General features: G+C 34.9%; 1 protein-coding gene across 1 annotated transcript in view; it reads right to left on the bottom strand.

Annotated features, from left to right (window-relative positions):
• LOC109376202 (ephrin type-A receptor 6-like) overlaps positions 1–23343 on the bottom strand; it is a 174314-nt gene that overhangs the window by 12735 nt on the left and 138236 nt on the right. Inside the window, 1 exon segment of the mRNA XM_019632008.1 lies at positions 4097–4760. Coding sequence (XP_019487553.1) covers positions 4097–4760 — 664 coding nt within the window.

Below are 23343 nucleotides of genomic sequence, written 5' to 3'. Positions count from 1 at the left end.
TTTAGTTCTCAATCTAGTATTCATTACTAAGAGGCCCCAAGGAATAATATTCTGTAACTTAGTATCCTGATTCATAAAATGAGGGATAAAAATATTTAATAAGGCTTTGTAGATCAAAAACACCATATCCCTTCTCAAAGAAAACATTCCTACTTCAAGGAATGAGAGGAAACCGAACATGCCATAGGTTTACCAACAGTGTCTACCTTTACTCAGTAGACTGGTTCTCAGTGCTTTATGATCATTCACATCAATAAATCTCTCACCTGTCATTACACACCTTATTTTTACATGCACTCCTTTTATCTGACAACCCTGGTGAAACAGACAAATAAATAATTTAAAAATATAATTTGTATAAGTACAAATTATAGCACAGAGGAGGAGCGGTTGCCTTTGTGAAGACCCACATATATGACATTTGTGCTAGACTCTGAAGGATGAATAAAATTCCATCACAGAAAAAAGAAAAAGAAAGGGACACAAAGCAGCTAGATAAAATACGAAAAAAGCAGGAGATATGAAACATACATGGATTGTTCAAAAGTAATAAAATCAGGAGATAGAACTGACAAAAGTTACAAAAGAACAAGACAAGGTCAAATAGTGAAGCCCTTCAAATGTTACGGTGAATTGCTACTTTTAATGGTTATACCAGAAAGAAGTAAAAAAAAAAAAGAAGAATTTCCTAAGTGAGACACATTAGAATTGTTATCAGGATTTATTCACATACACACATACACACACATCCCCAAAACACAGCAAACAACCTTAGGACCTCAAATATTCCACATATGCGTGAAGCCATCTTAGATGTCCAGCTTTGTTAAACATCGAAATAATAGTAGTTGCATGAGTAATCCCAGATAAGACCAGCAGAAGAGCCACCAACTTCGTCTAGACCATATTTTCAGGTTGTAAGTAAATAACTTGTATAAGGCAAGGGGTGCCACTATAGCAAAAAGCCAAACATATGGCATTTACTTTGGTATTGAACAGAACTGGAAGGGTAGCAAGTAGTGGAGGATGGAAGAGAAGTAAAGAAAATGCTACTGGAGATATTAAAAGTCAACATATGTTATGTACTGGGGAGGACGACTGGTAAGATTATTATCTTTGATAATTTGGAAAATAGAAAAAATACTTCAGAATGTTGTAAATCAATTTAAGAACATTTCTCAGCTGTTGAAACTGGCAACTAGCCCATGGGCAATTCTTCAACATGAGGAGATGTGTCAGAGGGTAGAGTGATGAAGCCAGGAGCCACACAGAACCGTTCCTAGAGTGCATAATGGGCTCCAATCAAAGCACATCCCCTGCCCCACAGTAATGTATCCTGACAATATCTAGCTGGATTTCAGAATCATAATGAACCAGTGACTGCTGTGTACCCACCATTAGGAATGAGAGAATCTTTTACAATTCTCTTGGACTGATTTCAATGAGCTCCTCTTAAACACAATGCTGCATGGGATAAATCTTTGGGAGGGCATGTTTTTTTTTTCTGCATGATGGAGGGACATTCACCGTGAGAATCTAGAGAGTGGACTGTGGTATACTGTCAACTCCCTATCAATATACTTCTAGGTGTTTACCCCTTGTGTAGTCCTGTCATATACTCAGTTTATATCTGGCCATGTGACAAACTCTCTCTTAAGCAGCCATTGTACTGTAAAAAAGTTTAAACTACATTTTTAAATGATGAGAGGCCATAAGGAACAAGACCCTTGCAGATGAGAGGTCTTCTTGAACACCCCAACTCCAGTCAAGCTCCCAGCTGAAAACATTTGGTGTGTGAGTGACTTTGGTTGACTCTCAGTGGTTCTCAACCTGTGGGTCGTGACCCCTTTGGGGGTCGAATGACCCTTTCACAGGGGTTGCCTAAGACCATCGGAAAACAAAAAGATATTTACATTACAATTCATAACAGTAGCAAAATTACAGTTATAGAGTAGCAACGAAAATAATTTTATGGTTTGGGGTCACCACAACATGAGGAACTGTATTAAGGGGTTGCGGCATTAAGAAGGTTGAGAACCGCTTCTCTACATTAAGCAGAAGAACTACCCAGCTGAGCCCTGAGAAATCACAAATCGTTGTGGTTTTAAATTAATAACCCTTGGGCTGTCTTGCCTCATAGCAATAGATAACTGAAATATATGCTTTATTTATATTTATCTCTACCAACTAACAAAGCAATTAACAGATATTAGATGCCGAAAAATAATTGCTTAACTAAATTAATTGTCCTAACAGAGTAGATTAAAAGAAAAAAAATGACATATATATATATATATATATATATATATAGAGAGAGAGAGAGAGAGAGAGAGAGAGAGAGAGAGAGTCACATTACTACTTGAGGTATGGTGTAGTCATATAAATTCCAATTAATCTGTCATTTAGGTTATATGCAGTTCAGAGATTTGGTTGTGAGGTAAGTTGTTGATAGATGGCAATAGAGTCAATCATCAAAATTATTTTCAGAGGATAGGAAGGGGCAATATGAAACAAAACACCAAAACCCACTCTTAAATATTGTAAAATGATGACTGGTGTCAGTGCAAGATCCCTATCTCTAAAAATGTCTCCAAGATGCACTCTGACTCACCTTGTGTCTGTAAATAGCTTTTTCTTTTTGGTATTGTATTCAGTTGGAGCCAGGCATATCTGCTTGTTTTTAATAGTTTTCCATGTACTTTATCATTAGTTGATTATAACCACTACTTTACTTTTGGATAAGAAAACTATGATTTTAAAGTAAGCCACAGATTTAGAATTCAAGCTTAATTCTTCCAATTTCTGCTATTCACTACAAGAAGATATGAACATTTGTATTGTACTCACTCATGTTTCTGCAATCAAATAAATTATAATAAAGGTAACAAACCATAAAAATAGATGAGTCTAGCAGTAGCTCTAGATAAGCTGATAATAATTATCATTTGTCCAAAATCAAATTTTTCAAACAGTGGAAGGAATTGTAAGGCATTTATATATAAGAATGTAATTTCACAGAACAAATATATTAAGCAAGAAAATATCTAGGCATCAGTGACTGTCACTACCTCTAATTCTGTGGTCAATGACATGAAAAAATACAAATATTTAATAGTAGTTAATCACATAAATTGTTAGGCTATAAAACTATTGTTTAAATATTTTTAAAACTTTATTTTTACCAATTAATGCCCAACTTCTTCTAATTTAAAATGTAATAAAACTACATGGTTAGTATGTCTAATATGTTTCATCCCAAGCTCTTACTGTCTCTTCAGTCCCATTGAACTCATATATGTGAATTTTTCTTTAGAGCATTTTCCAATGTAAAATATTTTATAGTGACCTCCCCACCAAAGGACTATTTGTGACTTATTTTTGTTCCATTCTAAATCTTTGTTATAGGTGAATACAAATTTTGAATTCAATCTATATTGGTAAACTTCAATGAAACATTTTAACGATTAAATAGTGGCAGAAAGCTGGATCATGCTTTATAAAAATATACTACAGACTTTTCATGCAAATATTAATATTTTCAAATGACCAAACATAATCATCGTTGGAGGCTCTAGCGAACTTTTCAATACTCAAGAACCCAAGTGTTTTATAAATATATAAAATCTTTAAAAATGCACATCCATTACCTAAGACCCATTTATATATTTTTTTCCTTATTTATTCTCATTCGTTTTCATGAGTATAAATATAGAATCAACAAAAAAGTCAATAACTTCAATATGGTTCTATAGAAAACAAATCTATAAATAATTTAACCAGAGAGGGAAATACCTCTATGTTACTATTTACCAAGCAATAATTGTATTTCTATATTTGTATTTTGATCATGAGTCCTAAATCAAAACACAATTGATATAGCTTATCTTTTTCAGGGGATATGTAAAAATTTTAAACGTATATATTTATTACATTAATAAACCCTCACAAAATTATTCACAAAGAAACACATCGTGTCATCTTGAAAATTATAGGTATTTCATCATCATAACAATGTGTAAGGTATAGTTCTAAACTTAAAAAAAACCAAAACTATCATTTAAATGTATGATAAATTATTTGAATGTTTTTTTCTTACCATGGCAAGAACCCTCAATTTCTTCATATCCTGTACTGCAGATACACCTTCCAAGAGGAACCAGCCAATCTCCATCAGCTCCACAATACAGTTTAGGAGTGTCACGTTCTTCTGCACTCTTCACACAAGAGCCCCTTACTTCAACCAAAGAGGAAGAGTCAACCCTTGGGATGGTGTCAGGAAACATGGCCAAGTTACGAACAGTGAAGGGGCACTTTTTGTAGAAAACACGGACTGAGACCAGGGCAATGCATGCCCCAATGTCTTGGAAAGCCAGGTAAAACCCTTTCCTGTCTATAGGCCCCACTTCACGAATTTCAGTGTTGAGTTTGAGGATACGATCACCCAGATCCATCTGGGTAAAACTTTCATCAGCAGCAATTGTGTCAATCTTCGTGTACTGGCTTGGCTTGAATTTAATTCCATGGGACTCATCTGATTCCACATAATACAGATTAAATGTTTCTTTGCAAGTCCCCAAGACCCATGGGATGCTGTTACAATCCCTCAGTGTGAACTTCATCTCCACATAAATTTTCTGAGCTGCATCACGGGAGATCCAGTTTGTACGAAGCCAATTGTTTTGGTTTGGTTCCATTACATTGCATACCTGGTACGTGTGAATGGGCCTATTGTGCTCATCCATTTCAGTAATGGCATCCCACTGCAAAAAGGAATAATAATAATAATTAAATGATTATAAAACCACAGTGGTTAAACAGAAATGATTACTTCCCAATTTTTCTACTTTAACAAGAAAAATGTATAAAAAAAGATACAAATGAAGCTAGTCAAAGCAACAATGCAGCAAGATTTTAACCATGAACTTTTGGTTAAGTGTATGGGTTCTGGACATACTGGCTGTCCTGGTGAATCTTGCCTTCCTACTTATTAGTTGCATGACTAAAACATAAAGCACAAGCACTTAATTTAAACTCTCATTTCTTCAAATGTAAAATGTAGCTATTTCATAGGATTGTTGTGAGGCATAAATTAGTTAATACATGTAAAGCACTTTAAATAGTTCCTGGTACACCATAAGAATGTAAAATGGCATCCATTATCTGATCAAATAACTGGACCAATGACAAATGCACTCTGGTTACCCATCTGTCCTCATATCCAAATTTCCATAAATTGAGGTATATTTACCACTATTCAATTACATATTTACATGTCTATCTTGATAGAAAATAGACACAGATAAATAAAACCTTAAACTTTTTCAAGAAACTTTTATCAGGCACTGTTCTGGACGCTTGGAATATAGCAGTGAGCTAGCTAAATAAAAACTCCTTGCTTTGATGGCTCTTACTTAGAATGAAGGGAGACAAAAATAAAAATTGTAAATCAGTAATTTGCATAATATTGTAGAAAGTACAATGGGAAAAATTAAGGCAAGGAGATGGAGAAGAGAGTTACAATTTTAAATAAGGTGTGCAGAGAAGGCCTTACTGAGATAGGGAATGCAGAACGACTACTTTCTTCAGTCTACAGGACTGTTATGACACTAAATACTTTCAATCACCTCCTGCACATTTCCACAAATAAAGAATTTATATTACTCAGCAACCAAATTTAAAAATAATATGTATCCAAAATTTTCATTTGTAAGTTGCTTGCTTGAAATATAAAGAGTATTTTCCTGAAGTAACAGAGAGTTTCTGTGAATAGAATTTTGCAAACACACCCATGGGTTTATCAAAGGTGAGCCAATGATCTCATAGAGAATCACATAAAGTTACCTATCTAAATACTTTTCATCTTAGCATATCATGGACCTTAGAAGGAAGGATAGCAAAACTCATGAACTGGGGTGGCTTGGGAGGTTTGTCAAGAAGGGGAACTTGATTTGAACTTTAAAATATTATAAGATTCAGTAACACAGAAGGAGAAGAGTTAATAGGAATTAATGTGTAACACTAATCTACATATACACACACTTTTAGGAAACTTTAGCCCTGTACCACATATATTCAGTAGGGTAAAGTTTTTGTCCCTATTCAAAACAAACACATAACTTATTCTCTGCTGTGAAATATTTTTATATACATAAACCTAGTAATTGTAGAAACCACATGATGAAAATATATATCAAACCTGTCATTAATTCTGCTAAAAGTTGGTCAGTTCAGTTAGTTTTGCTTTTACATAACAGGCACTGAACCCAGCATTCTTCAACTCCTCAAGCTCATGTTTTGTTTTGTTTTTTAATATATCTTATTTAGGCATTAAAATGGAATATCATGTAAATATAATTTACCAATATACAATGTAGAAAATCATTCAGTAAAGCAAATATTAAATCATATATATATGCTCTGCAGAGCACAATACCTTGCAAACTATATCTGTTCTTATAGCCTGGATGAGTAAAACAGAAAGTTTTTTCTACCTCATGGTAATTTCATAAGCCCTTTCCAAGGAGTGGCTAGATGAATTACAAAGTGATGAATGGAAAAGTTTTCCTGCTCAATGAGAAGTTTTGTTTAAGCAAGAATTAGTTATACGCTAAAGAGTTCTCTTTTTCATAAACTTCCAGGGCACCTTAGATGTAATGATTCCTGAGGACAACTATTTATACTTGTGAAAGCCTTTTCACAAATGTTAACTCTTCTCGCCCTAATCAGTCCAATAAACACAAGATAGGTATTCTCATTTTCACGTTACTGACAAAAAATCTAATACCTAGGAAATCAAGTAATTGCCCAGCATTGCATAGACTGAGGACTGGAACCAAGCCTTCTTACTTTATTTTTTTATATTTTGCTAGCCATCTTGCTGGCCTGGGAGGGGCTGGACCCTCCAGGACAAGGCAATTCTTAGAGATAGCAAAGGGCTTTGGGCCTAGAGCATGTCTTTCACATGCAAACCAACCAATCCCGAGTCTACAGCCTTAACCACATCCTTCTCTCTCACACCCCAAACCAATATTTCCCCTGTGCTAAAGCATCCCAGGGCCATGCCAGACAACTAGAGATCACCCCTACAGCCCAAACTCTGCGGGAATCATTGAAACTATTCTCTCCTAAATGGTTGGCTCTGCCCTGCCTTGCTTTTCCCACAAAAACCCCAACAAAGGATCTGGTTCAGGCTTTCCCCTCTCTCCTTACGTCTTCTGCCACTTGACCAAAACACTTATTCCCCTGTGGTCCTATGTGGCATGTGGTACCCCCATAATTGTGAGCTCAATAAACTTCCTTCCAAATCTAGTTCTTGATTTTCCTCCTGTGGCCACACCAACTGTACTATATACCATAACCAATATTCAGATGCTTAGAACAAATACCCACATGGGTCATGAGATACTTCTCCTGGGAACCCTTTGGAAGACAACTGATTCTTGTCTAACCGAAAGCTTTCATTAAGCAAGACACTCCAAGTGACAAATATTTTTCTATTCATCACATGTAATTCATATATACACTCCTTGACCCAATGAAAAGGACTCATAAAATGACCACGAGACAGAAGAAGCTTGCTGTTCTACTAATCCTGGCCATAGGAACAGAGACAGTCTGCAAAATATTCTACTCTACAGTAGCATTAAATAAAGAGGCCATTAGACTGAGGTGGCTCTAATGCATTGGCACCCTATGTAAGCAAACTCAGTGTAAGTTCCTTTAAATGCCTCAAGGTTGAAAAATCAAAACCTAAGAACAACTGGTCACAAATAGCCAACTAGACTTTCCCAAATCAGGCAACTGCTTAAGTTATAGCCAATGAAATAATTTCCTTGTTTTACTTCCATGTCTGCTCTGTAAAGTCTTTTCCCTAGTTTTTGTCAGCAGAGTGACTCTAATATTTTTTTGGTTTGATGCTGCCTGATTTAAATCGATGTTTGCTCAATAGCCTTTTAAAATTTTTAATATGCTTCAGTTCATCTTTTAATACATGTATGTTTTTTTTCTTTACTGAGCTCTTTTCTATATTATATATCAGAGAATGGTTTTATATATCGGTATTTAAATCGTATATTAAAATACAAAAAAATTCAAATAAATAACACGAGATAGAAGAGTTGGAATATTTCAGGTTCAGTTCCTATTATGTAAAAGCAAGTAGCAAATAGAATTCATCAGCTTAATAGCAGAATTAATGACAGGTTTGATTATTTCATCATGCAATTTCTGTAATTATAAGGCTTACATACATCTAAATATTTCACACTGGAGGATAAGTTTATTTGTGCGCTTGTCTTAAATAGGGCAGAAACTTTTACCTACTGGAAAATACTTGGCAAAGGAGTAAAACTGCCAAAAGTGTATGCATACAGTTTAATGCTTGACAGCACCTAAGAATATTTCTCCATGGAAGGATCCCTTGGGCAGTCCCATTAAAGTTGAATGTTTGTTAAAGCGATAGGAAGTACAAAGAGCTCTGAATAGTACTTAATCCATTTATGACTAAGGGTTCTCTAAAAACCTTTCCCCACCTACACACACAGTGAGTTTTTGTTTCCATAGAGAGCTAAATAAAGTAGGCCGAATAACTGAATTCCTTTTGGGCTTAGAAAGTTAGAAAAAAGACAATTAATTCCTACAGCAACTGGCAGTCACTGTGGAATCAGATGGCTTTCTTTTCTCAGAGAATAAAAAAAGGCAATCAAATAGCTTTTCTAAATAAGAATATCAGATAATTTGCTGGTAAATTGACCCAAACACCCAAGGCTCTAAGGTAAATCTCTCTAATGTATATCTGCTTCCCTTTGAAACTTTTTAGAATGCAACAGGAATATAAACATTTATTTAAAAAAAAATCTTTGGAATTTTAAAATAATAACAGACAGTCTGTTCTCTCAGCATAGAAAGGGCTGATAGAAAGCTAATTATAATTTCAAATGGCAGTGATAAATCCTGATAACTTACTCAAATTTTGGCCAAACCTTAAGAAAAGTTGTAGCAACAGAAATGTATGTATTATCCTCAGACATACATGCTCACCTCTGTATCATCAGAGAGAAAAGGAAGAGGAAAAAACAATCACACCCTAAATACCTTAGGACCCTAAGCAGCTACAGAGCTTGCGTGATTTAAGGGGAAAAATTTAAAATTCTTAAAATCAATGTTAAATATGCTCATAATAGGGACGAGGGAAGGAAGCACTCAAATAACATTGAACAGTGAAACAGCTATACCTTTACCTATGCTTCCTAAATTCATAAGTGCCTAGTTACATGTATGTAGAATTGTTTTCCTCTCTTCCCTTTACTCTGTCTACCTTTTAAATAATCTCACAATACCACTATACACTCTCATAGTAAAATTAGTTAATTCTTTAATTTATTTCTGCTTCCATTTGTAACAGATCCCAGCTATAATCTAAAAGTGATATAACTATGTGAAAAAATTTTTTCTTCATTTATTTCTTCAAAACATGGTTATGATAAATAGATAAAAGGAATAGGAAATAATAAGGTATCATTTCAGAGAGATAGAATCAAAAAGACCAAACACCTTGTTAAATTAAGAAGAATTTTATTGGTACATACTTAATTAATAAAGCAATGAGATAGCCTATTATTATTCAGATTTTTTCCCAAAAGTAAAAGATAATCTCAAAATAGATAACATAAAACAAAGAAACAAGAAAATCATGATAAATCTATAGGTATAGAATAATTCCTAGTTTGGTTCCTTGTATAACTTGTTACTGAGTATACATATATTATAGTATGTTGCCCTAACTAATTACTCAAGTTAAACTAAATGTAAATAAGAAAGGGAGGCAGGCAGGGAAAAAAATATCTCCAACTTCATTTGAAGAATGGTAAACAGAATAATTGAGAATGAAGAGAAGTCTCATTTGGTAAAATTACACATATCTGATCTGCTCTGAACATTCTACCTGTTACCTTGCATAATCCGTTGAATGCACATATAGGCATCTCATTATGCAATGCTGTAGTGGCCTAATTTTTAAATCATAAGCATCCAATATTCTCCACCAAAGAAAAGCTTGTTAAACGGGCCTTTTTATTCTAATGGGATATTTTCCTCAGAACCACTTAAATATTCACTTTGAGTCAATATACTGACATAAACTTAGAAAATTAGCACCCTGAATTCTGCTGCTAGGCATGTAGTTAATAACATAAATCTGTTTTTGCAGCAGAGAAGTGAAGGCTCTGCATTTAAATGATAACTAGTTTTGGAGAATAAAACAAGAGGCAAAATGCATCATGTGCAGATACATTTCTATCTCACTTTGGGCAAACATAAAACTTTTTTATTAGCACTACAAAGATTTAATTTAAAAACGTACGAACTCAATGGCATGTTGGGAAGACAACTGCTGAGACTAAGTAAATTTTATAAATAAATTTATTACTTTTGGTACATTTGTCCTATTAAAAGTATCAAAATGTTACAGCAGAAGCATAATTTCCATTAAGAAGGAATGATTCTTCTCATAAAAATATTGTCACAATACATTCATGAAGATTAAAAATTCTTAAATAGAGTCCATCTTCTGAAAGTCTAAAATACTTAACTGGTATACAAGCTTGAAATTTTCACTTAAACAATGAAAAAGATGCTGCAAATATATCTTTGAATAGGATTTCCACAATATAGATATGGTAACTATTTATCTTAATAATTCTTATGTTCAATGATATATGAATACCATGCTAGGTGCCACAGTACTTCAAATATATAGATAGCATATAAAAATAATCTCAAAAGCCATATTTAATTTCATTCTTGTATGACAGAGAGAATAAATTATACTATCCTTGTTTTATGGATGAGGACACTGATTTAAAGGAGGGAACCGACTTAAGTGTACAAAGAACATTGAAGAATCAATACCACAAGCACCTGCAAAGTCTTGTTGGCCCATATGAAGGCTCTGAACTAAAATAAATTTAAGTGGCATGTAATTTCCATGAGGGCAGGACATTGTTTTTTATTCACCATTGTATCGTTAGTACCAGGGGATACAACACTAGCTGGTTCTTAATATTTGTTGAATATACAAATGAATAACAGAAGGTTTGAATTCTAACTAAAATGGTTCTGAATGCTTCCACTAACAGGAGACTTGCTACTTCTTAAATCAGAATTCTAAACAACACACATTATTGAGACAAATATAAACTTTGAACAGTCTCTTAAAGTAATCATTGTGTTTTAGAGATTTCATAATAACTTACCTGAACATAGAGACCCATCAGATGGCTTAATTGAAGCCTGCAAACATCAGATGGCTCAGTCAGGGCTATGCTAGTCACATTTTAAGTTAGGATGACGACTCAAGTTTAGAACTAGAAGTTCCTCTCTCTCTCTCTCTCTCTCTCTCTCTCTCTCTCTGTGTTTTCAAGATGAAGGGAGAAGGAGAAGAAAATGATATCAAGCATATGTGTCTGCATCAAGAGGGAGAGTGAGCTGAGCAGTTGATATAATATCTAGGCTGCTCAGAGGGTATCATTTAATAGAGAAGGACTTCAATATAAAAAGGACTACTTATTGATCCAGTCAGACCATCTATCCTTCCTCTAATTATAATAAAGTCTATAGCCCTAACTCTGATTAACTTTGTACTTTTACTAAAAGATACAATATTTAAGTATATTAAATTATGAATTAGTAATTCTTACATAAAGTATGAAATAAATGAATATTTAAACTGTACATGTTAATGCGAATTGGAAGAAGAAAGCCCCCAGAGTATGATACACATCACAGAAGAAAATCGTTATTGAAGGAGACAGTATTTAAGCATATCAAATGCTGCTGAAAGGTCCAGTAAAATACAGAAAGTCCATTATCTACTGAAGTTGATAACAGGATTTATAGCAGCTATGACAGAGAAGTTCTGATGAAGTGCTGACGTGGGCAGAAGCACAATCTTCATACAGAAACCTGGAGAAGAGTGCTTTCTTATTATAGACGTGTAATGTGTAAAATAAATTTGTAGAGATTCAAAGGAAGAAGATGATTCTGTACAAATCTTTGTAATTTATGTTCTGGCTCATTAATGTCATTTAACACTTCACAAGGATATTATTTTGGCTTGGTTTTTCAAAATATATTACACCTTCATAATTCAATTAAATATATTATTCTACCCAGGGCTACAATTCATTGGAAATGGTTCCTGGTGGCTCAAAGTTGGTTTGACATTAGAATCCTATATATGAAAATCTGTATCTAATACTCATCAGCAACTCCAATAGCTTCTAACTGAGATTTATCTGTATTAATTGGCTGAAAAGTATAAGTTATATGTGATATACATGAATGTCTGACTTGAATAAAGTTAAGATGGTACACTAATTAATTTTGTATGGTGTATTTGTATTTCATGATTCTTACAAACAGCATGTAAGTGCATATATAGTATGAAAATTATGAAGGCACAGGCACTATTCTTTTCAAATAACTCTGTAGTACTGATTTACAATTATAAGCAATTATTTTAGAATATCAAATTAGTGTGGTTAGAAAGGAAGTTCTATGCTGTTGACCTAAATTGAGAATATTTGACTACACAAATTGGGAGAAAATTCTAATTTTCTAATCTCACCAATATTAATTATTACAATATAATTTTCTAATTATTATTATTAATTGATTATTCTATTTATAGTTATTATATATCCTCACAAATTATTAATTATTAGCTAATATTAATTAATATTAGCTTACCGATAGATCTATTATATGCTTTCTGTAAGACTGTTTAAAAGAACTGCATGCTTTTATTTTTTTCTGCATACCTTTAAATAGGATCTGACACAATCATTAGTGTGCAAAAAGCCAGAATGTCTACTAAACTTACCCTGTTATTTCTAACAACCTTTAGAAAAATTTCATTAATCTTTTCTTAGAAAAAGAAAAAAATATTTGAAATTAACTAAATAACAATGCTTAACAACCATTTTCCTTGCAGGCTTGAAGGGAAAAAAAAAAGATTCCTGGATATTACATATTATATTCCACAGAATAATAAACCAAAGCCGCTGTTAGCATAGTAATACAAACCTTATAATGCATCACATTGAGTTTTAAGTTTATGTTGAGAACATAAATCTTTCAGCTCCAAAATATATGGAACAAATGAACTTAGACTTATATACTTAGGTACTTTGTAATAGAAAAAATACTGGATATTAATTATCATGTATCCTTCTGATTAAGCCAATATTCCCAAGAATATGAGGGTGGTATGAATACAGAAGAATATGAGGGTGTTATAAATATTTATGTAATACTTTTATATGAAGATACTCTCAAAATCCATGGAAAATATATGTCTTTGAGTATGTTTGCTTATGTCTTTGAGAATGTTTTCTTATATGTTTGCTTTGAGTATGTTTGTTTAAAATATGACTTTGAGTATATTTTTCTATGCCAGTTTACAATTCATAGATCCAATAAGCAAAACACTGCACATTTCCTAAGCAGCTAAAAATGAAAAGGAAATGGAATTAAGCTAAGAGCTACATATACCTAAACAGATATGGTTCCCACAATTAAAAAACATATATTCAAAGTCAGTATCATCTCTAACATATATTTGAAGAATCTAACATATACTAAAAATAGTTAATTTTAGAGTAATAATTTAAGTTAAATGTAGTTTATAAGTTAATAGAAAAAAATCAATGAATATATATGTTCTGAGAAAGTAGAAATATAGTAACGAAAAATATAGAAAAAAATTTTAAAAAAGAATCATAAAGTGAGAAGAAAAAAATTGTAAGCATATAAATAGACAGTATATAATAACTCTTAAGACAAAGTTTTTATGTCAGTTATTAAACAATAATTGTTAAACATCCACTTTTAAAAGAGGAAGACTCCCAGATGTTATAATAAACAAAATACACTGCAATTCACACAGTAGCTGTAGAAGTTACTTTCTTTGTTCCAGATTTTCTTCAAGCACATAAAATTCATCTCTTTTACTATTCAGTGTTCAGCCCTATTCTGTTTCCTATTTCCAAACTTGAATACAAAAATCTATCAATTTGCTTAGCCAGAACAAAGGATCTTTCAGTAATTACAAGAGACACACCCACACACCAAAATAAGATCGTTACACAACTGCAAGTTGCTAATAAGGGTAACAACTAAAACAAAATAATCCAAAAAACAGTGAAGAGTAAATTGACTTCCTAGAAAAAATATTGGCACCATCATAAAAAAACTTGGCAATATGTTTAAGAATTCTAAGACGGTACTTAAGTCACTGATCCAGTAATTCCACTTCCAGAATTTTATCATAATAAGGTTTAAAAAATAATTGTGGAATAGAAAAATGATAGAATCTTATCTAGTTATTAAAATTCATTTTAAAAAGAACATTTAATGGTTTAGAAAAATATCCATAATACACTAAGTGGGAAAATTGAATTATAAGACAATGATTTAACTACATTTCCCACTCTGAAAAAAAATATATGCATATATTATAGTATATGTTATTTAATAACTATATACATATTATGCACAAATATATTCACAAAGAATATATGCACATGCACAAAGCTGGGGAAAGATACCTTAAAAAGCTGAAATAACAGTGGTTATTTCTCAAGGAGGATTATCAGTGAATTTTACTTCTTTAAGATTTATGAATTTGTTTTAATTTCCATAATTTTATGCTTATATAAAGAATAGAACCTATATTCCATGTATAAGCATAAAATTCTTATTAAAAATAGAGTGTCCAGGCACAGAAAACTAAAGCCTTCCTAATTAATTCTAGAAAATTTGTATACTCTGATAACAAAAATATAACAATTTTATTTACTACCAAAAAAATCAACAAATCACTCCCCTATAAAAAGTAATAGCAACAGCAACAACAACAAAAACATGGCTCAAACTAACATGGGAGCAGAAATGTAAATGCCCCAAATCCTTAGTCCAGAGGAATAAAATGAATTCAACCAAAACTTTAAAGAACACTTAATTCTTATCTGAGTCATTATTAAGCTATTGTCTCTTAGTTTTTGAGGACTCCTTGTCCACTCTGCTTTGTAGTGCTAGGAATGGATCCTTTGAACCACAACTTTGTTCTGCTAGCTGGGCTCCCTGTAAGGGTCTCAAAACAAATTCTGAATAAATGGAAGCACAGCTGATGCTCTTAGATGGGGTACTATACTCTGTAATACTGATGGGATACTTTAATACTGTAAAGTATACTGATGGTATATTTTAATAGATCATGTATCAGAATACAGAGTTGAAGATAAACCATGTTTATATGGGTGAATAAATATCAAGTAGTTGGTGTATCCAAAATCACCATGCAATTGATGGACTGTTCAGTAGAAAAACCACCTCACTATATGAAGAAAAATAAAACTGGGTCTCTACATAATCCCTTATAAGTATGTTCATCCCCAAAGGCAACAGATCTAAATGTAAAACGTAAAGCTATAAAGTTAATATACAGTACAAACAAATATCTTTTGGGTCTAAGGCTGGGAAAAAACTTCTTAAATTATAACCTGAAATGCAAAATATAAATAGAATAATCAGTAAATGTAAGCATATGAAAATATGATTTCTACTCAACAAAGGACATGATGGACAAAAATGATGGATGACAGATTTGGACATAGTTTTTGAAGTGTCAATACCTATAAAGAAAAAATATCTAGACTAAGTAAAGAATTCTTACAAATCAATAATTTAAAAAAAGTCACCCCAATAAAAATGTACTCAAGGATACAGGATCATACCAACAAGTGTATGAAAAGATTCACAAGCTCATTAAAACTCAAAGAGACTAAAACAGCACTGGAATATTTTAGACTCATTAAAACTGACAAAAATGATGGGCCAGCTGAGTGGCATGCTCAGTTGGCCTGGGACGCCAGCTCTGAGCAGCAGGGTCCCGGTTTGGATCCCACATGAGGGCCAGTGACACTGCACCCTCTACAGCTAAGATGGTGGACAACAGCTCGACCTGGAGCTGGGCTGTTGTGAGTCGCTGGTGATGGAATAGGTTGCAGTGGGGCTGGCCGGCAGCGGACGTGAGCTTTTGCGTGCTGCCTTGAGCCGCCGTGAGTAGCCATCCAATGGACAGTGAGCAACTGCTTCACCCGGGAAGAGCGCAATGATAATGCCAACATGGGCCAGTGAAGCGACGTCCTCCACAACTAGACTGAAGAACAAAGGGACAGCAACTTGTCTGTTCCACTCCCCCAATTCCTCAATTAAAAAAAATTAAAAAAACCTGACAAAAATAAGAAAGCTCTATCTTTTCAAGTATTGTCAAGTATAAAGCTTTATACATTGTTGACGAGAGTAGGTTCTCTCACAGCTATTACATAGGGCAAACTTCCGGTACTTAAATTAAGTATGCATATACCCTATGACATGTACATGCATACACACACACTTGCCAATACACAGACCCCAGGGAAATATTCAGCAGGTTCATAACTGGAAATATATAAGTATGTTTATCATAGCATAATTAGTGGTAGTTGAAGGTAATCACTAGAGTAATCACTAAAAATTAAATACTACAGTCACAGAAGTTAGTACTGAGAGCAAATGTACATGCAGCAACAGACATTTATTAAAACTCTGGGCTGATGAAAAAATAGTGAAGACCAAAATTAAATATATGGTACAATATCATTTCTGAAAACAAAAACAACATATTCACAATTACAGTGCCCAAGAACATATTCAAATGAAAGCTTTTCACCTCAAATACAATAGAATAGTTGTCCAGGGTGAAAGAGGAACGTGAGTAGAAAGCAGGATTAAGTAAAGAAAGAGAGTACTTGCATAGGCTAATGATATAATAATAACGTGGCACTGAACTAAGCAGCCAGAATTAAGAGGCAGGTATGACTGGTTTTTCCAGCCTTGAGAGGCACCACTCTTCCAGAAAATGAAAAGATTAACTAGACCTCACTTCTTATACATGAATAAACTCTCCTAGAATTTGGGAGATCTGTAGGGCCATAGGAGAGAGCCACATGAAAAGTATGATTCTTTCTAATCTTGGCAAACTGGGAAACAGGATTGTAATATTTTAGGGATACGATGGTATTTTACCCAAAGCTAGAGGTTTGTATGTACTGATTACTACCACAGAAGTTGTTTTTCACTTTATATAAACATGTGTAAGAGAGAGATAACAGTTTAAACCATAGTATTTTTTCTCACTACTTCATGTATCAGTACATCACTTTTCTTTTAACACGCAGGAGAAAACAGAAAAAACTCTATTGCATGACAGATTATAAGTTTTTTGAAATAAACTTAAATTGTCTCAACTGTGGACACAGCAATACCTAAATATGTCTGGCAATCTGCTTCACCCTACAGAAATGTTTTCACTGGATTTGTTGCAATAGCTGTGAATACTGGTAGAGAATTCCTCCAAAAGAAAGGAACAGCCAATGTACAATTGACTCAGTAATGAAGTCCTTACACTGGAAAGTTGGAAAAGAGAGTTTTTGAGTTTAAATCCCAGAAATAAATGCAAGCGGCCAAGGGTTGGTAGGGGATTAAAATTTGTGTGTGTGGGTAGAGAGAACTGAGTTAGTCTAATTTGAATTTGCCTACTGATGTTCTCTGTGGAGATAACAAATTATGCATCTATTACAAATTAGTATTAAGGTATGACAATATTTTCTGTCAGTTTTTACTCTTCTGTTTCTAAGTGGATTTCAGGTTATTCCAAAAAGTGGTTTCACATTCCTCTTTCACCCTAGACAACTATTCTATTGTATTTGAGGTAACCTTGGGAATGCTTGCCTGTATTCTAAGTTCCCAGTTCTTTTGAAAATTCAATCACTTTTTATATGAAACATTATTGCTGAAGGATGCTTAAAATGCTTTCCTATCTAGTGAACCCTTCTAAAAGTGGCTTTAGTAATTAGGACCAGCTACAGGACCTGATCAGAGCTGGAAATAGGAGAAAGGTCACCTTGTTACATTCCGTCTCCATTGCACTTCCCAATTCAGTCTCTGCTCATCAGTCTATCCTATACACCACTTCAGTGTAACTCTCTTGGGCAAGAGATAATCAAGTCCAAAAACGTCCCTGAATGGCATTCAGTGCCTTCCATGGCCTAACATTAGTTAACTTTAATTTCACCTCTTCCCTGTGGCAGGTGCTGTCAGTGTTCCACCATCTCTTTTAGCCCTCCAGGATGCTCTAACATCAGTTCTGGCTATTTTTTTTATTCCCTTAAATTGTAGAAGGCTTTTCTGTCTGTGTACAAACCAGGTCACAAGTGCTGAGGAATTAATATTTGCTTGGGGAAAAGCCCTGAACAAATAACTCATGAAATTTAGTGTATGAGATGTATGTCTTATACGATTTACCTGAATGTCCCAGTGAGATTAAGCTCCAGTGATCCATGTTATTAACTAGCTTAATAAAGCACCTTTTACTAATGCCATCCTTTTTCTGTGTAACTTCTCCTCCCCAAGCCATGTTCCTTGTATCTCCCAAACACATTACTGAGCTCAAAGTCTTGTCTCAGCATCAGCTTACAAAGGAACTGCAACTAAGACAGTTGGTACAAAAAATTATTCTAAGAAGTAATTACCCCACTAACTGATTATTCACTGGCCAAATAACAACAAGGGCTCCACTGCTGGCAGGCAGTGGGGGTGGTGCTAACCCCTGGCATTCTGAAGTAGCTCCATTAGTAACATTCTTACCTGTGGTGAACTGGAAGAGCATAAGGTGAACGGTTTGCATTGGGTCACGTAATATCTCAAGGACTTGAGAGAGTTACACTGCAGGAAGGAAGGTAATTATCAGGACAGTGGTTACTGTGAAAAGCCATCAATGCACTGAAGGATGAAAAATGACATACTCAATTCAGGCAATACCCAACTCAGGGCATCATGTAAAATAACAGGCTTTAAAGAAAAATAATACCATGTATAGAAACATTAGTCTTCTGCAACCAAAAGGCAGTAGTGATGCAAACCAAACTCAGGACCTGGCTGTGCAAGGAACCAAACTGCAAAGAAGGTTAAATTCACAGCCTTATTGGATCTCTTACATTACAGTCAGGCATGGATGGGGAAGGATCTAGAAGAGAGACACCAGATGGATATATGTGAGATCTTGAATCCCCAGATTTTCCTAAAACCTATGGGCCTGCAGAAATGGCTCCTGTACCCTGGAGAGAGGCAAACAGCCTCCCGTGGCTTACAGGATAAGCAGAGGCCCTGCCTCAGGCAGGTGTCTAGCAGATGAAGCCTGCCCTCTACAAGATCTCTCTCTCCATCTCCTTCTAGGATTCTAGGCCAATTATGGTCAATTCTCAGTACAACCCAACTGTGGAAATACTCTGTCTTCCCTTGGAAGAAAAGTTCATGATCAAAAGAACTTCAGGCCCAGGCTAATACGTACAGGCAGGGACTGTGAAACTATATTTGGGAATGGATCTGAGGACTATTGAATATAAGGCCAGATAAAAGAGAGTTGACCGATATGGGACCACTCACTTATGATACAGAATTTAATGACATCTGGAGCCAGTTATTATAGGCTATTGGGATACTTCTTTTAAGTGGGGATTGGGTTGGTGGAGGGTACAGGGTGAGAATGACCTAGAGTAAAAGAGGCAAAAATACCTGTCCAAAGTTTTGATGAGGAATCAAAAGTTTAGAGAGATGAGTATGCTAGATAAGATTAAATGACACTAGAGAATCCAGCAGTTCACTATATTCCTGGGGTGGCCCTGAAAACACTCTTCCAGAAAACAAAAAAAAATGTGCTAATAAGAACAACCTCATCTTGAGAAACTCAGCTATGGTTATCTTTTATAGACCAGATTTGATCATGGCGTTAGGGATCTGCTTAGGAAACTGGTTCACTAGTATCGATAGGAATGATGGGATTTTGTCATAGCAGAGCCAGATGGCAACACTTAGCTATAAGAGGGAAGGTGGATGTAATCGTTCTAAGTGCCAAAACAGGCACCCAAGATCGAATGACAGCCAGGGGGCATTGACGCCCAGGGATCTATGGCATTGCTAACAGATCATGATGTTCCCAGAATGAGATAAATGAGAAATCAATGAGAGTACTGCTGGGCCTAAAAATAACAAAGAATTTTAAGGACAGGTGACATCAAAGCTACTGTCAGCTCTAACAACGAGGTCATTATCCTAGACCACTTTCTGCACTGTATTAGTTTTTACACCCCACGGTTCTCAACTGAAGAGCAAACCAAGTCCCTTTGAAGAAGGTATCCATAATATCATAACAGGCTACAAGTTCTGAGGAATTAACACACAATCCAAAGCAGCCCTTAACCAAAGGACTCTAGAGAATTGGTTTACGAATACAACAGTGCACTTTCCTACAGGCGGGTATAACTCTGAGGCATCTCCCAAAGACATTTCTTGCACTCGAACCATTTTCTCAATGTCTGCTTATATTTAGGTCCCAGGTTCTCTGCAAACCATGCTACAGCCAAATTGAAATAATTATTTTAAGTTTCTTATTCCTTTCTCTTTTCCACCTCTAGCTATCATTGTCATCTCTAGTCTTTCTCTACGCATCCAAATTCTATTCACACTTCAGGCAATTCTCAAATGCTGTAGATTAAATAAAGCTTCCCTAATCTCCCCAAGTAGAGATTTACCCCTTTTTTTATGAGCAATGTGTGTGTATTACTGAAAAACAAAAAAAACAAAGAAAACATAATATTCAGGACAACTGTAAACCTACATGCAAAAGAATGAATTTAGATCCCTTTCTTACACTGAATACAAAAATTAAAGTAAAACTGTCCATATGTTAGGCAGAAGTCATGCATGAGTGACAGGAGGGAGGGGCGACAATACCACCAGTACTTTGCACCGTGCAGGTCTACCGTGCCTCTGTGGTGACTTTCCAGCCTACGAGGCTTGTGGTTAGGTCATCCTGACAAGAAGCAAGTAGAGTCTGACCATAATAATCAGGTTTTTGGTGCTTGGGTATAAAGTCAAAGCCTGACCTTGGCCTAACCTTACCTTCATTAGAATACAATTACAATAAATTACCATTGTGGTTTTAACCCTGCTCCCCGCTGGTTTTTCTGTATGCGTTACGTGTAAGCACATGAATAGAAAGGAATAGGTTATATAACTTAAACATGTCAATCAAATCACCAAAATCAGCACATCACGTGCAGGCTGGCTCAAAATCTTCCATAAAACATCAGACCTCAAACCCTTTCGGGTCATTATCTCTCTCGACTTGGCCCATTTTTCCTTTAGAATGTATTCCAATAAAGTTTACTTGCTTTATTTCACTTTGCTAATCTGTAATTCTTTGCTACGCTGGCAAAAAGGACTGAGCAGTTAGGCTTAAATGTAAGAGCTAAAGCTATAAAAATCTTAAAAGAAAATAGAAGTATACCTTTGTGACTTTGGACTAGTCAACAGTTTCTTAGATATGAAACCGAAGGAACAAGCTACAAGAGAAAAAAGTAGATTACTCTGACTTCAAAATTAAAAACTTTTGTGCTTGTATAGAGTTAATTATGAACCCCAAATTTCACTCTAATAATTCTGATAGGTATGTCAGTCATGAAGTGACAGTCATGCCACAGCATCACGTGAAAGGCGTACCCAGTGAATGCCCTAAACAGGTAACACCAAGACGCAGGGTGGAGTGTGACTATCTGGACGGCTTTATTGGACTGCAGATGGGTGCACCACACCCAGTCTCAAGCATAAAAATCAGAGCTCTCTGATGGCTCATCGCTCAGGCCTCAACTGATGAGTTGACAGCGCCCTGCACTCATCCTAAACAGAGTGCTTGAAGCCTCGCCCCCTGACCATCTCACCAGCCTGGCCTGATGCCCTAAGTATGCACCCCAGCACTTGAGGGACTCTCATTGAACACCAGACTCTCTCTCTCATCCTTAATTGGTTGCAAACCTGTGTGACCCTCTTGTGTGAAACTGCTCTACCTCGACTACTGGAGACTATTCTCTGGCTGGAGCCTAGGTTAATGCCCATGGTAAACAGAGTCAGTAGGACTAGATCCATGGCTTTATTCTAATAAAGTCTGAGATTGTGGAGAGACACAAACATGTGTGAGAATGCCACGTCCTGCTCACAACAGTGCTGATAATAATATAATGAAGAAAGTATTATATTATCCCGAAGAATGGGAGAAACTATTTGTAAATCATATATCTGATAAGGGACTTGTATCCAGTATAAAGAACTCATCCAACTAGACTACAAAAAGACAACCCAATTTAAAAAAAAAATGGGCAAAGGATCTGAACAGAAATTTCTCCAAAGAAAATAGACAAATGGCTAACAAGCATATGAAAAGCTCTCAAATCATTAACCATTAGGGAAATACACATCAAAACCAAAATGTGAAATCACTTCACACCCACTAGGATGGCGATAAACAAATTTACAGACAATAATCCACGTTGATGAAAATGTAAAGAAACTGGAACCCTCACTGCTGATAAGAATGTAAAGTAACAGCCACTTTAAAAAACAGTTTGGCAGTTTTTCAAAATGTTAAACAGTTACCATGTGACCCAGATATTCCATTCCTTAGTATACAGTCCAGAAAAGTAAAAACATACTTCCACATAAAAACTTGTAAATGAGTATTCATAGCAGCATTATTATATTAGCCGAAAAGTGGAAACATCCTAAATATCCACCAACAGATGAATGGATAAATAAAAAGTTGTATATCCCTATAATTAAATAACATTTGACAATAAAAAAGCAGTAAATAAATGCTAAATTAATAAAAAGAAATCCATGCTACAAAATGGATGACTCTAGAAAACATTATGGCAAGTAAAAGAAGCCAGTCATAAAACCACATATATTGTGTGATTCCATTTATAGGAAATGTCCAGAATATGCATATCTATAGAAGTAGATTAATGTCTGCCTAGTGCTGGAGGTTGGGGTGGGGTGAGGTGGGAGGGTTAGGGAGGGATTACTAATGGGTACAAGTCCCCTTTGAGGTAATTAATATATTCTAAATTTTGTTGTGATGGTTTCACAATCTGTGAATATACCAAAATCATTGACTTGTACACTTTATTTATTTATTTATTTATTTATTTATTTTTAAAGATTTTTTTTTAATTGGGGAACTGGGGGATGGGAACAATGCTGGGGAATTGGGGGAAGGGGAACAGACAAGTTGCTGTGCTTTTTTTTTTTTTCTTTTGTTCTTCAGTCTAGTTGTGGAGGACGTCGCTTCACTGGCCCAAGTTGGCACCATCATTGCGCTCTTCCTGGGCGAGGCAGATCAGTTGCTGG

This window comes from Hipposideros armiger, unplaced genomic scaffold, assembly GCF_001890085.2.
Source record: "Hipposideros armiger isolate ML-2016 unplaced genomic scaffold, ASM189008v1 scaffold_1064, whole genome shotgun sequence".
Lineage (NCBI taxonomy): Eukaryota > Metazoa > Chordata > Mammalia > Chiroptera > Hipposideridae > Hipposideros > Hipposideros armiger.
The sequence above is the reverse complement of the archived record's forward strand: the minus strand, read 5'-3'. Positions and strand labels throughout refer to the sequence as shown.